Source organism: Oncorhynchus kisutch, unplaced genomic scaffold (assembly GCF_002021735.2).
Source record: "Oncorhynchus kisutch isolate 150728-3 unplaced genomic scaffold, Okis_V2 Okis03b-Okis08b_hom, whole genome shotgun sequence".
NCBI classification, from domain to species: Eukaryota; Metazoa; Chordata; class Actinopteri; order Salmoniformes; family Salmonidae; genus Oncorhynchus; species Oncorhynchus kisutch.
The window spans coordinates 11567297-11581076 of record NW_022261980.1 but is presented as its reverse complement, the minus strand read 5'-3'; the positions used below and the strand labels follow the sequence as shown (position 1 = coordinate 11581076).

At 46.2% G+C, this 13780-nt stretch overlaps 1 protein-coding gene across 5 annotated transcripts in view; it reads right to left on the bottom strand.

Annotated features, from left to right (window-relative positions):
• Positions 1–9234: 9234 nt before the first annotated feature.
• Positions 9235–13780, bottom strand: part of LOC109876590 (mitogen-activated protein kinase 6-like) — a 33107-nt gene continuing 28561 nt past the window's right edge. For 4 of the 5 annotated variants that reach the window (XM_031812443.1, XM_031812444.1, XM_031812442.1 and 1 more), the window contains 2 exons: positions 13601–13727; positions 9235–13520 (listed from right to left, as the gene is read on the bottom strand). In XM_031812443.1, the coding sequence (XP_031668303.1) occupies positions 12330–13520; positions 13601–13727 (1318 nt within the window). In that variant the 3' untranslated portion in view covers positions 9235–12329. The remainder of the gene's footprint in view (positions 13521–13600; positions 13728–13780) is intronic. The other variant, XM_031812445.1, reaches the window with a different exon arrangement.

The following is a 13780-nucleotide window of genomic DNA, read 5'->3' as shown; positions in this document are numbered from 1 at the left end:
GTACTGTAGTGTTCTGGAACTAAATGGACAGTGTTCTGGCTTGCCTGTACTGTAGTGTTCTGGAACTAAATGGATAGCTTGCCTGTACTGTAGTGTTCTGGAACTAAATGGATAGCTTGCCTGTACTGTAGTGTTCTGGAACTAAATGGACAGCTTGCCTGTACTGTAGTGTTCTGGAACTAAATGGACAGTGTTCTGGAACTAAATGGATAGCTTGCCTGTGCTGTAGTGTTCTGGAACTAAATGGATAGCTTGCCTGTACTGTAGTGTTCTGGAACTAAATGGACAGCTTGCCTGTACTGTAGTGTTCTGGAACTAAATGGATAGCTTGCCTGTGCTGTAGTGTTCTGGAACTAAATGGATAGCTTGCCTGTGCTGTAGTGTTCTGGAACTAAATGGACAGCTTGCCTGTACTGTAGTGTTCTGGAACTAAATGGATAACTTGCCTGTACTGTAGTGTTCTGGAACTAAATGGATAACTTGCCTGTACTGTAGTGTTCTGGAACTAAATGGACAGCTTGCCTGTACTCTAGTGTTCTGGAACTAAATGGATAACTTGCCTGTACTGTAGTGTTCTGGAACTAAATGGATAACTTGCCTGTACTGTAGTGTTCTGGAACTAAATGGATAACTTGCCTGTACTGTAGTGTTCTGGAACTAAATGGATAACTTGCCTGTACTGTAGTGTTCTGGAACTAAATTGATAACTTGCCTGTACTCTAGTGTTCTGGAACTAAATGGATAACTTGCCTGTACTGTAGTGTTCTGGAACTAAATGGACAGCTTGCCTGTACTGTAGTGTTCTGGAACTAAATGGATAGCTTGCCTGTACTGTAGTGTTCTGGAACTAAATGGATAGCTTGCCTGTACTGTAGTGTTCTGGAACTAAATGGACAGCTTGCCTGTACTGTAGTGTTCTGGAACTAAATGGATAGCTTGCCTGTACTGTAGTGCTCTGGAATTAGTAGTGCCAAAACAGTAAACATCACCCACCAAATGGCCTGCTGGGTAAACAAATATATTTATTTTATTGATGTCAAAGTCAGAATTCTGCTCTTAGGTTATCCACATTAGATTTTAGTCACCAAATGTCCTCCACCATTGGACTTATTTTAGCCCCTTACTAGAAGGAAGGCTTCGGTGCCATTTCCACCCGACGCTAATATTGCCACGTTGGTTTTAATTGGTCTTCCAGGAAAGAGAGAGCGAAAGGGAGCTGTTGGCCTCGTGTCAGGAATGCTTTTGTGGGTTAACTAGTTATCTACTGACAACAGACAGCTAGTGACATCAGCCCAGGCAGCATGGAGCTGTCTCCAGGGAGATGTTGGCCTCGTGTCAGGAATGCTTTTGTGGGTTAACTAGTTATCTACTGACAACAGACAGCTAGTGACATCAGCCCAGGCAGCATGGAGCTGTCTCCAGGGAGATGTTGGCCTCGTGTCAGGAATGCTTTTGTGGGTTAACTAGTTATCTACTGACAACAGACAGCTAGTGACATCAGCCCAGGCAGCATGGAGCTGTCTCCAGGGAGATGTTGGCTAAAGTTGTGCAAGCAATGACGTATCTACCTCCAATTCTGTGTGCAGTGGTCATTGGATAGCTTGCCTGTACAATTGGGGAATGTGTGTCTCTCATACTCTGGTAAGAGTTGACCTAGGATCAGCTTACCCTCTCTGAATCCAAGACATTATTAGTGCAAGTCCAGACCTTCACCTGAGACGGGTCAACTTCAGGTGGGTTAGTCATTTAGGAGACGCTGTCATCCAAAGCGACAATCAGGCATGCATCCATTTTCGTAAGGGAGGCCCCAGGGGCAATGGAATCCTGGCATTGCTAGCGCCATGCTCTACCAACTGAGCCAGACAGGACCCGGTTTCAAAACGGCCGATTCAAAAATATCTAACCTTGTATCAGAGATGAAAAGGAGAAGCAAGAGGACTTACTCGTACCCCAAAATCTATCCGCGTGAGGACTTACTCGTACCCCAAAATCTATCCGCGTTAGGACTTACTCGTACCCCAAAATCTATCCGCGTGAGGACTTACTCGTACCCCAAAATCTATCCGCGTGAGGACTTACTCGGACCCCAAAATCTATCCGCGTGAGGACTTACTCGTACCCCAAAATCTATCCGCGTGAGGACTTACTCGTACCCCAAAATCTATCCGCGTGAGGACTTACTCGTACCCCAAAATCTATCCGCGTGAGGACTTACTCGGACCCCAAAATCTATCCGCGTGAGGACTTACTCGGACCCCAAAATCTATCCGCGTGAGGACTTACTCGGACCCCAAAATCTATCCGCGTGAGGACTTACTCGGACCCCAAAATCTATCCGCGTGAGGACTTACTCGGACCCCAAAATCTATCCGCGTGAGGACTTACTTGTACCCCAAAATCTATCCGCGTGAGGACTTACTCGGACCCCAAAATCTATCCGCGTGAGGACTTACTCGTACCCCAAAATCTATCCGCGTGAGGACTTACTCGTACCCCAAAATCTATCCGCGTGAGGACTTACTCGGACCCCAAAATCTATCCGCGTGAGGACTTAATCGTACCCCAAAATCTATCCGCGTGAGGACTTACTCGTACCCCAAAATCTATCCGCGTGAGGACTTACTCGGACCCCAAAATCTATCCGCGTTAGGACTTACTCGTACCCCAAAATCTATCCGCGTGAGGACTTACTCGGACCCCAAAATCTATCCGCGTGAGGACTTACTCGTACCCCAAAATCTATCCGCGTGAGGACTTACTCGGACCCCAAAATCTATCCGCGTGAGGACTTACTCGTACCCCAAAATCTATCCGCGTGAGGACTTACTCGGACCCCAAAATCTATCCGCGTGAGGACTTACTCGGACCCCAAAATCTATCCGCGTGAGGACTTACTCGGACCCCAAAATCTATCCGCGTGAGGACTTACTCGGACCCCAAAATCTATCCGCGTGAGGACTTACTTGTACCCCAAAATCTATCCGCGTGAGGACTTACTCGGACCCCAAAATCTATCCGCGTGAGGACTTACTCGTACCCCAAAATCTATCCGCGTGAGGACTTACTCGTACCCCAAAATCTATCCGCGTGAGGACTTACTCGGACCCCAAAATCTATCCGCGTGAGGACTTAATCGTACCCCAAAATCTATCCGCGTGAGGACTTACTCGTACCCCAAAATCTATCCGCGTGAGGACTTACTCGGACCCCAAAATCTATCCGCGTTAGGACTTACTCGTACCCCAAAATCTATCCGCGTGAGGACTTACTCGGACCCCAAAATCTATCCGCGTGAGGACTTACTCGTACCCCAAAATCTATCCGCGTGAGGACTTACTCGGACCCCAAAATCTATCCGCGTGAGGACTTACTCGTACCCCAAAATCTATCCGCGTGAGGACTTACTCGGACCCCAAAATCTATCCGCGTGAGGACTTACTCGTACCCCAAAATCTATCCGCGTGAGGACTTACTCGTACCCCAAAATCTATCCGCGTGAGGACTTACTCGGACCCCAAAATCTATCCGCGTGAGGACTTACTCGTACCCCAAAATCTATCCGCGTGAGGACTTACTCGTACCCCAAAATCTATCCGCGTGAGGACTTACTCGGACCCCAAAATCTATCCGCGTGAGGACTTACTCGTACCCCAAAATCTATCCGCGTGAGATACAGTGCCGTCAAAGTATTCACACCCCTTGACTTTTTCCACATTTTTATTGTTACAGCCTGAATTTAAAATAGATTAAATTACCCCAAACATTGTCACTGGCCTCAACACAATACCCCATAACGTCAAAGTGGAATGATGTTTTTACATTGTCACTGGCCTCAACACAATACCCCATAACGTCAAAGTGGAATGATGTTTTTACATTGTCACTGGCCTCAACACAATACCCCATAACGTCAAAGTGGAATGATGTTTTTACATTGTCACTGGCCTCAACACAATACCCCATAACGTCAAAGTGGAATGATGTTTTTACATTGTCACTGGCCTCAACACAATACCCCATAACGTCAAAGTGGAATGATGTTTTTACATTGTCACTGGCCTCAACACAATACCCCATAACGTCAAAGTGGAATGATGTTTTTACATTGTCACTGGCCTCAACACAATACCCCATAACGTCAAAGTGGAATGATGTTTTTACATTGTCACTGGCCTCAACACAATACCCCATAACGTCAAAGTGGAATGATGTTTTTACATTGTCACTGGCCTCAACACAATACCCCATAACGTCAAAGTGGAATGATGTTTTTACATTGTCACTGGCCTCAACACAATACCCCATAACGTCAAAGTGGAATGATGTTTTTACATTGTCACTGGCCTCAACACAATACCCCATAACGTCAAAGTGGAATGATGTTTTTACATTGTCACTGGCCTCAACACATTACCCCATAACGTCAAAGTGGAATGATGTTTTTACATTGTCACTGGCCTCAACACAATACCCCATAACGTCAAAGTGGAATGATGTTTTTACATTGTCACTGGCCTCAACACATTACCCCATAACGTCAAAGTGGAATGATGTTTTTACATTGTCACTGGCCTCAACACATTACCCCATAACGTCAAAGTGGAATGATGTTTTTACATTGTCACTGGCCTCAACACAATACCCCATAACGTCAAAGTGGAATGATGTTTTTACATTGTCACTGGCCTCAACACAATACCCCATAACGTCAAAGTGGAATGATGTTTTTACATTGTCACTGGCCTCAACACAATACCCCATAACGTCAAAGTGGAATGATGTTTTTACATTGTCACTGGCCTCAACACAATACCCCATAACGTCAAAGTGGAATGATGTTTTTACATTGTCACTGGCCTCAACACAATACCCCATAACGTCAAAGTGGAATGATGTTTTTACATTGTCACTGGCCTCAACACATTACCCCATAACGTCAAAGTGGAATGATGTTTTTACATTGTCACTGGCCTCAACACATTACCCCATAACGTCAAAGTGGAATGATGTTTTTACATTGTCACTGGCCTCAACACAATACCCCATAACGTCAAAGTGGAATGATGTTTTTACATTGTCACTGGCCTCAACACAATACCCCATAACGTCAAAGTGGAATGATGTTTTTACATTGTCACTGGCCTCAACACAATACCCCATAACGTCAAAGTGGAATGATGTTTTTACATTGTCACTGGCCTCAACACAATACCCCATAACGTCAAAGTGGAATGATGTTTTTACATTGTCACTGGCCTCAACACAATACCCCATAACGTCAAAGTGGAATGATGTTTTTACATTGTCACTGGCCTCAACACAATACCCCATAACGTCAAAGTGGAATGATGTTTTTACATTGTCACTGGCCTCAACACAATACCCCATAACGTCAAAGTGGAATGATGTTTTTACATTGTCACTGGCCTCAACACAATACCCCATAACGTCAAAGTGGAATGATGTTTTTACATTGTCACTGGCCTCAACACAATACCCCATAACGTCAAAGTGGAATGATGTTTTTACATTGTCACTGGCCTCAACACAATACCCCATAACGTCAAAGTGGAATGATGTTTTTACATTGTCACTGGCCTCAACACATTACCCCATAACGTCAAAGTGGAATGATGTTTTTACATTGTCACTGGCCTCAACACAATACCCCATAACGTCAAAGTGGAATGATGTTTTTACATTGTCACTGGCCTCAACACAATACCCCATAACGTCAAAGTGGAATGATGTTTTTACATTGTCACTGGCCTCAACACAATACCCCATAACGTCAAAGTGGAATGATGTTTTTACATTGTCACTGGCCTCAACACATTACCCCATAACGTCAAAGTGGAATGATGTTTTTACATTGTCACTGGCCTCAACACAATACCCCATAACGTCAAAGTGGAATGATGTTTTTACATTGTCACTGGCCTCAACACATTACCCCATAACGTCAAAGTGGAATGATGTTTTTAGACATTTGTACAAATGAATAAAACGTTTTAAAGCTGAAATGTCTTGAGTCAATCAGTATTCAACCCCTTTGTTATGGCAAGTCTAAATCAGTTCAGGAGTAAAAAAAATGTGCTTAACATGTCACATAAGTTGCATGGACTCATTGTGTGCAATAATAGCGTTTTAACATGAATGACTACCTCATCTCTGTACACCACATTCAAGCAGTGAATTTCAAACACAGATTCAACCACAAACACCAGGGAGGTTTTCCAATGCCTCACAAAGAAGGGCACCTATTGGCAGATGGGTAAAACATTTATATTTTTTAAAGTAGACATTGAATATTCCTTTGAACATGGTGAAGTTAATAATTACACTGTAGATCACTTTATCAATACACCCAGTCGCTACAATCATACAGGCGTCCTTCCTAACTCTGCTGCTGGACTGTATTATTGACTGTGTGTTTTGTTTTATTCCATGTGTAACACTGTGTTGTTGTTTACTCCATGTGTAACTCTGTGTTGTTGTTTACTCCATGTGTAACACTGTGTTGTTGTTTACTCCATGTGTAGCTCTGTGTTGTTGTTTATTCCATGTGTAACACTGTGTTGTTGTTTATTCCATGTGTAACACTGTGTTGTTGTTTATTCCATGTGTAACACTGTGTTGTTGTTTACTCCATGTGTAACTCTGTGTTGTTGTTTATTCCACGTGTAACTCTGTGTTGTTGTATGCGTCGAATTGCTATGTTTTATCTTGGTCAGGTCGCAGTTGCAAATGAGAACTTGTTCTCAACTAGCCTACCTGGTTAAATAAAGGTGTTCTCAACTGGCCTACCTGGTTAAATAAAGGTGTTCTCAACTAGCCTACCTGGTTAAATAAAGGTGTTCTCAACTAGCCTACCTGGTTAAATAAAGGTGTTCTCAACTAGCCTACCTGGTTAAATAAAGGTGAAATAAAAATAAATCAAAATGAATTGTGAATAAAGAGTGAGGAAGTTAGAGAGGGTCAAAAGGTAACACTTAAGTCATTATTGGTCATCTTTTTCAAGGGTGTGAAGTTCAGAACCCCACTGTAAATGATAGCCAATTCAGGACACATTTCATTTCCAACCCTGGATATAAAACGGGTCAGACCGAAACTCTCCGGCAGCCTGGCTGAACTACTGCATAAGAACTTGGGCCAGACTAAAACAGGAGGCAGTTGTAAATATATGGCTCTGCCTAGCAGGCTAGCACCCGTAAACCATTCTAGTGTAGACTGATGAGTTGTTACTATAACAACAGAGGAACAGCCAGTGTTCCGGAACTGTTAGGCCAAGTGTGAATAAGCCCAGGCATACCAACAGTGATACATTAACCCAGTCCTAGTGAGGTGTTGGGCTGGGTAGAGTGCTGGTATCTGCCGGTATAGATCAGGGCCCTAGGGGGTAGACAGAGTCAATATGCATCCCAAATGGCACCATGTTCCCTTGGCCCATAAGGCTCTGGTCTAAAAGTAGTGCACCACATAGGGAACAGGTTGCTGGAGCTCCATGTAGCTGTTGGTTCAGTAGCTGTGTGTAAAGGAACGTCCATGTAGCTGTTGGTTCAGTAGCTGTGTGTAAAGGTACGTCCATGTAGCTGTTGGTTCAGTGGCTGTGTGTAAAGGAACGTCCATGTAGCTGTTGGTTCAGTAGCTGTGTGTAAAGGTACGTCCATGTAGCTGTTGGTTCAGTGGCTGTGTGTAAAGGAACGTCCATGTAGCTGTTGGTTCAGTAGCTGTGTGTAAAGGAACGTCCATGTAGCTGTTGGTTCAGTAGCTGTGTAAAGGAACGTCCATGTAGCTGTTGGTTCAGTAGCTGTGTGTAAAGGAACGTCCATGTAGCTGTAGGTTCAGTAGCTGTGTGTAAAGGTACGTCCATGTAGCTGTTGGTTCAGTGGCTGTGTGTAAAGGAACGTCCATGTAGCTGTTGGTTCAGTGGCTGTGTGTAAAGGAACGTCCATGTAGCTGTTGGTTCAGTAGCTGTGTGTAAAGGAACGTCCATGTAGCTGTTGGTTCAGTGGCTGTGTGTAAAGGAACGTCCATGTAGCTGTTGGTTCAGTGGCTGTGTGTAAAGGAACGTCCATGTAGCTGTTGGTTCAGTAGCTGTGTGTAAAGGAACGTCCATGTAGCTGTTGGTTCAGTAGCTGTGTGTAAAGGAACGTCCATGTAGCTGTTGGTTCAGTGGCTGTGTGTAAAGGAACGTCCATGTAGCTGTTGGTTCAGTGGCTGTGTGTAAAGGAACGTCCATGTAGCTGTTGGTTCAGTAGCTGTGTGTAAAGGTACGTCCATGTAGCTGTTGGTTCAGTGGCTGTGTGTAAAGGAACGTCCATGTAGCTGTTGGTTCAGTAGCTGTGTGTAAAGGAACGTCCATGTAGCTGTGCAATAAAACCAGTCTACGGGGACATTGTGAAACTGGACCCTACAATAGGGGACTGCAGTCAGCACTTTACACACAGGAGTGGGAGGAGAGAGAGAGAGAGAGACAGAAGAGGGAGGAGAGAGAGAGACAGAAGAGGGAGGAGAGAGAGAGACAGAAGAGGGAGGAGAGAGAGAGACAGAAGAGGAAGGAGAGAGAGAGAGACAGAAGAGGAAGGAGAGAGAGAGAGACAGAAGAGGAAGGAGAGAGAGAGAGACAGAAGAGGAAGGAGAGAGAGAGAGACAGAAGAGGAAGGAGAGAGAGAGAGACAGAAGAGGAAGGAGAGAGAGAGACAGAAGAGGAAGGAGAGAGAGAGACAGAAGAGGAAGGAGAGAGAGAGACAGAAGAGGGAGGAGAGAGAGAGACAGGAGAGGGAGGAGAGAGAGAGACAGGAGAGGGAGGAGAGAGAGAGAGACAGGAGAGGGAGGAGAGAGAGAGAGACAGGAGAGGGAGGAGAGAGAGAGAGACAGGAGAGGGAGGAGAGACACAGGAGAGGGAGGAGAGAGAGAGAGACAGGAGAGGGAGGAGAGAGAGAGAGACAGGAGAGGGAGGAGAGAGAGACACAGGAGAGGGAGGAGAGAGACACAGGAGAGGGAGGAGAGAGACACAGGAGAGGGAGGAGAGAGAAGGGAGACAGGAGAGGGAGGAGAGAGAAGGGAGACAGGAGAGGGAGGAGAGAGAGACAGGAGAGGGAGGAGAGAGAAGGGAGACAGGAGAGGATGCATGAAGATGTGTTTGTCCATAGTGCTTTTTCAACAGTTGTCTTTGAAACAAATGGTTTCAAATCCTTTCTAATACAAAGAAGAAAGAAAAAGACAGTCCAATTGTTTGCTGGTCATGTTTATTAAATGAGATATTTCATAGAACAGGGGAACCGATTATTACAAAATGGAGAGGCAGCTTTAAGGCAAAAACTAAATGTCCTCATGTTGAACATGCGACACCTTCAGAACGTAATCGTATCATGCTTGGAAACTTAAATATGTAATAAAAACAATTAAATGTAATGATGTTCACCCTTAACTTCGTTTTACTGTACCTCCGGTTTCTTCCATGCACACGATTTTAACAATTTACATTTAGATTTTTTTTTAAAAAGTAAGACTTAGGTGCTTCTCATGAAGCATTTCCCCCCCCCCCAAAAAAAAAACTGAATGCACCTATAAATAAAAAATGACAAATGATTGAAAATGGAAAGCTTCTATAACTTAGACAGATTAATTAATTATTAACTTGCAACCTACCATAACTAAATGAATCACCGTAGTGACACAATGAAAAATGGGATGTCCTTCCATCTCACTCCCCCCCCCCCCCCGTCCCTCTCGTCCAACGCCTCGGTGTCCAGAACAGTTACATTGAAGAATGGGATGTCCTTCCATCTCACTCCCCCCCGTCCCTCTCGTCCAATGCCTCGGTGTCCAGAACAGTTACATTGAAGAATGGGATGTCCTTCCATCTCACTCCCCCCCCGTCCCTCTCGTCCAACGCCTCGGTGTCCAGAACAGTTACATTGAAGAATGGGATGTCCTTCCATCTCACTCCCCCCCCGTCCCTCTCGTCCAATGCCTCGGTGTCCAGAACAGTTACATTGAAGAATGGGATGTCCTTCCATCTCACTCCCCCCCCGTCCCTCTCGTCCAACGCCTCGGTGTCCAGAACAGTTACATTGAAGAATGGGATGTCCTTCCATCTCACTCCCCCCCGTCCCTCTCGTCCAACGCCTCGGTGTCCAGAACAGTTACATTAACACGTTGTCCCATTCAAATAAATATCTGCTAGAAATAAATAATGGAAACACGACTGTCAAAACAGAAGAGAAGGTCACTATGTCAATGCAATGTGTATGAGGATGGTAGTGAGAGAGTGGTGTGGTGTGTGTGTGTGTGTATGAGGATGGTAGTGAGAGAGTGGTGTGGTGTGTGTGTATGAGGACGGTAGTGAGAGAGTGGTGTGTGTGTATGAGGATGGTAGTGAGAGAGTGGTGTGTGTGTATGAGGATGGTAGTGAGAGAGTGGTGTGTGTGTGTATGAGGATGGTAGTGTGTGTGTGGTGTATGAGGATGGTAGTGTGTGTGTGGTGTATGAGGATGGTAGTGTGTGTGTGGTGTATGAGGATGGTAGTGTGTGTGTGGTGTATGAGGATGGTAGTGTGTGTGTGGTGTATGAGGATGGTAGTGTGTGTGTGGTGTATGAGGATGGTAGTGTGTGTGTGGTGTATGAGGATGGTAGTGTGTGTGTGGTGTATGAGGATGGTAGTGTGTGTGTGTGGTGTATGAGGATGGTAGTGTGTGTGTGGTGTATGAGGATGGTAGTGTGTGTGTGTGTGTGTAAAGCACTAGTGCGGCTTCGAATGTCTCTCGCTGCTGTTACCTTGAGGTAGATAACACATTCACAAAAGGGCCAGGAGTAATGGTTCGCTGCTGGCATCATGTGTCAAACAAACTACAGTATGAAATGAGGGGGTTTCAGGAAGCCTCTTTTAGGAAATTATACAGAAATAAATTAAACACTTGGTAAAAATAATTAAAGTACATTTTCAAATAAAACCTCTTTAAAAAAGAAAGGAAAAGCCTGCCCCCCCCCCCCGGTGAAAAGACCTACAGCGATTGTGATGTGAGTATGACTACGTTCTCCCACAATACACCTCTCTCCTTTAGTTCACAATGCCCTCCCATCTTCTCACATTGGCTCTGTTAAGATATGCATCCTTCCTCCCATGGAGATGTAGAGAACATTACTTGGAAATAACCTGTTTTTACATGGACATTTCCATTGAGAGCTTCCACCATTTTAAAGTAGTGAACTGGGTGGGGGGATTCCTATGGGTTGGGAGCGATCAGCAGAGCATTTGTCTTCTTCAAATTGGTTTGCCTAGTTTGTAAATGGCTTTAAGCTATATGACCGCCATCTAGTGGCCACAATAAATGAATAACACGATTTGGTTTCAAGACTCGAAGACTGCAGGTGACTGCAGGTGACTGCAGGTGACTGCAGGTGACTGCAGGTGACTGCAGGTGACTGCAGGTGACAGTAAAGTCACCACTATGAGCGTTACACTCTTCAAACATCAAAAGAAGAAAATATACTACTTTAAAATGGAGATAGCCTCAAATGGCACTGGCCATGCTGTCACAGACACCAGAATGGCACAGATACAAAGCTGTGATTTCTATACACCTCTTCCTGTGTTGACCACATGACTGATCTGAGAGAGTCTGATTGGTTTAAGTGATAGGGTGCAAACGTTCCTTTCACTTATCAGCCACAGGTCTTAGATCAGTGATGAGCTCAGGGGGAAAGGCTGCAGGATCAACAGGGCTGTTCTGCTTAGCATCGCACCACTTCTCATATCCCTCCATATATCTCCCCCTATCCAATTCTCCACCTTCCTTCTCTCCTCTCCTTCTAGTCTACAGTACTCAGTGTGCAGTGTAAATGCTGCCAGTTGGTGGATGCTGAGGGATAATTGGGGAGATCAACTCAGGTCTCAGGTCAGTGACCCCCGGAGGTAATAATTCCTTCTCTCTTCCTCATTCCTTCTCTCCTCTCCTTCTAGTCTACAGTACTCAGTGTGCAGTGTAAATGCTGCCAGTTGGTGGATGCTGAGGGATAATTGGGGAGATCAACTCAGGTCTCAGGTCAGTGACCCCCGGGAGGTAATAACGCTGATGTTTGATCTGCTAGCAACTTTTCAACCCAGTCTATTTTACCTTTAACTCCTACAACAACTAAAAAAAAAAAAAAAAAATACAAATAAGAGTTTATATTTAAAAAAAGGAGCCATACAATAAGGTATGAAATGATTCAAGTAAAATAACATCACTATCATAATGAAATTAAATAGAAGGACAACAGAACAGAACCAGCCTAGAGATCTTGCACTGTGAGGAACATGGTATTGTATCATTTATGGTTTTTTAATTCAGATGCTTGAAGAAGCTGCTGTAGGTTGTGTGGGCGATCTGAGGCGAGCATTTGACCGTGGAGGGAGCGAGGGAGGCCTGGATGGATTTGAGCGGCACGTCGGTCGTAGCATCGAATCCCGGCAGCGCCAGAGAGTCCAGCTGCATGTTAAACATGATTTCTCCGCTCCGCGCCAGGAAGCCCCCCTCGTCCCGTTCCCTCTCCACTCCCACATCCGAGGGCTCAGGTTCTGGGGTGTCGGCGGCGCTAGCAGCACTCTCCCCGCTGCCCTCGTCCTTCCTGCTGAACAGTCTGTCCAGGTAGCTGGTGTAGCAGCTGTCCTTCTGGAGCTGCTCCTCTTTCCCAACGTCCCAGCGCCCCGCCCCGTCCATCAGACACCCACCTCTCCGCTCCTCCACCCTCTCCCCTCCTCCGAAGCTCTCCCAGGGGTGTGCGGGACGCGCCCCAGACCCAGCGGTCCCCACGGTGATGCTGACCTGAGCAAAGTTCACCAGGCACTTCTCCTCCTTCTCCTGGCTGATGGTTTTGGACATGGAGCCTGACCGCGGAGCCTCCAGCTGGGACACAGACGAGTTGAGCTCGTTCAGGAGGCCCACCTCGCTCAGGAGGCCCACTCCCACCTCGCTCAGGAGGCCCACATCCCCCAGGAGTCCCACGTCGCTGGGCTCAGTTCGCAGGCTCAGTTTGATGGTGCCGGCGATGAAGGAGTCAAAGTCAAAGCCTTGATTCTGTTGAGTAGTCTGGGTCTGGTTCTTCTCTTGCTGGGAGTCCTTCTCCACCGGGCCCTTCTCTACCTGTAGAACCATCTGAGCCTTCACCAGGCCGTTCTTCTCACACTTGCTCTTCTGAGCCTTGTGCTCCTTGTCTCTGCCTGCAGCCTGAGCCTGTTTCTCTTTACTCTGCTGCTCCTTCCAGTTGGACAGATCTATAATGAGCTTGGGCTCGTAGTAGTGGTTGACCTCGCTGTCCCTCCAGATCAGGTTATCCAGGTAGGATGGAGACACCACCTTGTAGTTACAGGTGTGGGAACACTCCAGGTCACAGTACTTGTTCTCGTGGTGAAGGTCCAAGTGTTTGTCATCGGGGTCGGGCCACGAGCGTTCGGGAGTGAAGAGGGAGGAGTAGCCGTAGGAAGGATCATCCAGGATCTCCCGGTCTCCGTCTGCATACTTACGAGGGTCCACCTGGAGGGGTAGGAGGGGCAGGGGTTAGGGTGGTGACTTGAGGAAGGAGTGTGTGTGTGTGTGTGTGTTTCTCTCCGTACCTGAACCTCCTCCTCGTCAGTTTGGTCAGACAGAGCCCGAGGGTCCACCTGTACCTCGTCAGTGTCCAGAATGCTGTGGGTGTGGAGGTGCCAGTCCCCTTCTGAAAGCTGGCTGTCACGGTACCTGCTGGAGGGAGGGAGATGAAGGGTTAAGACAACCCAAAGCACAAACCCCTGAGT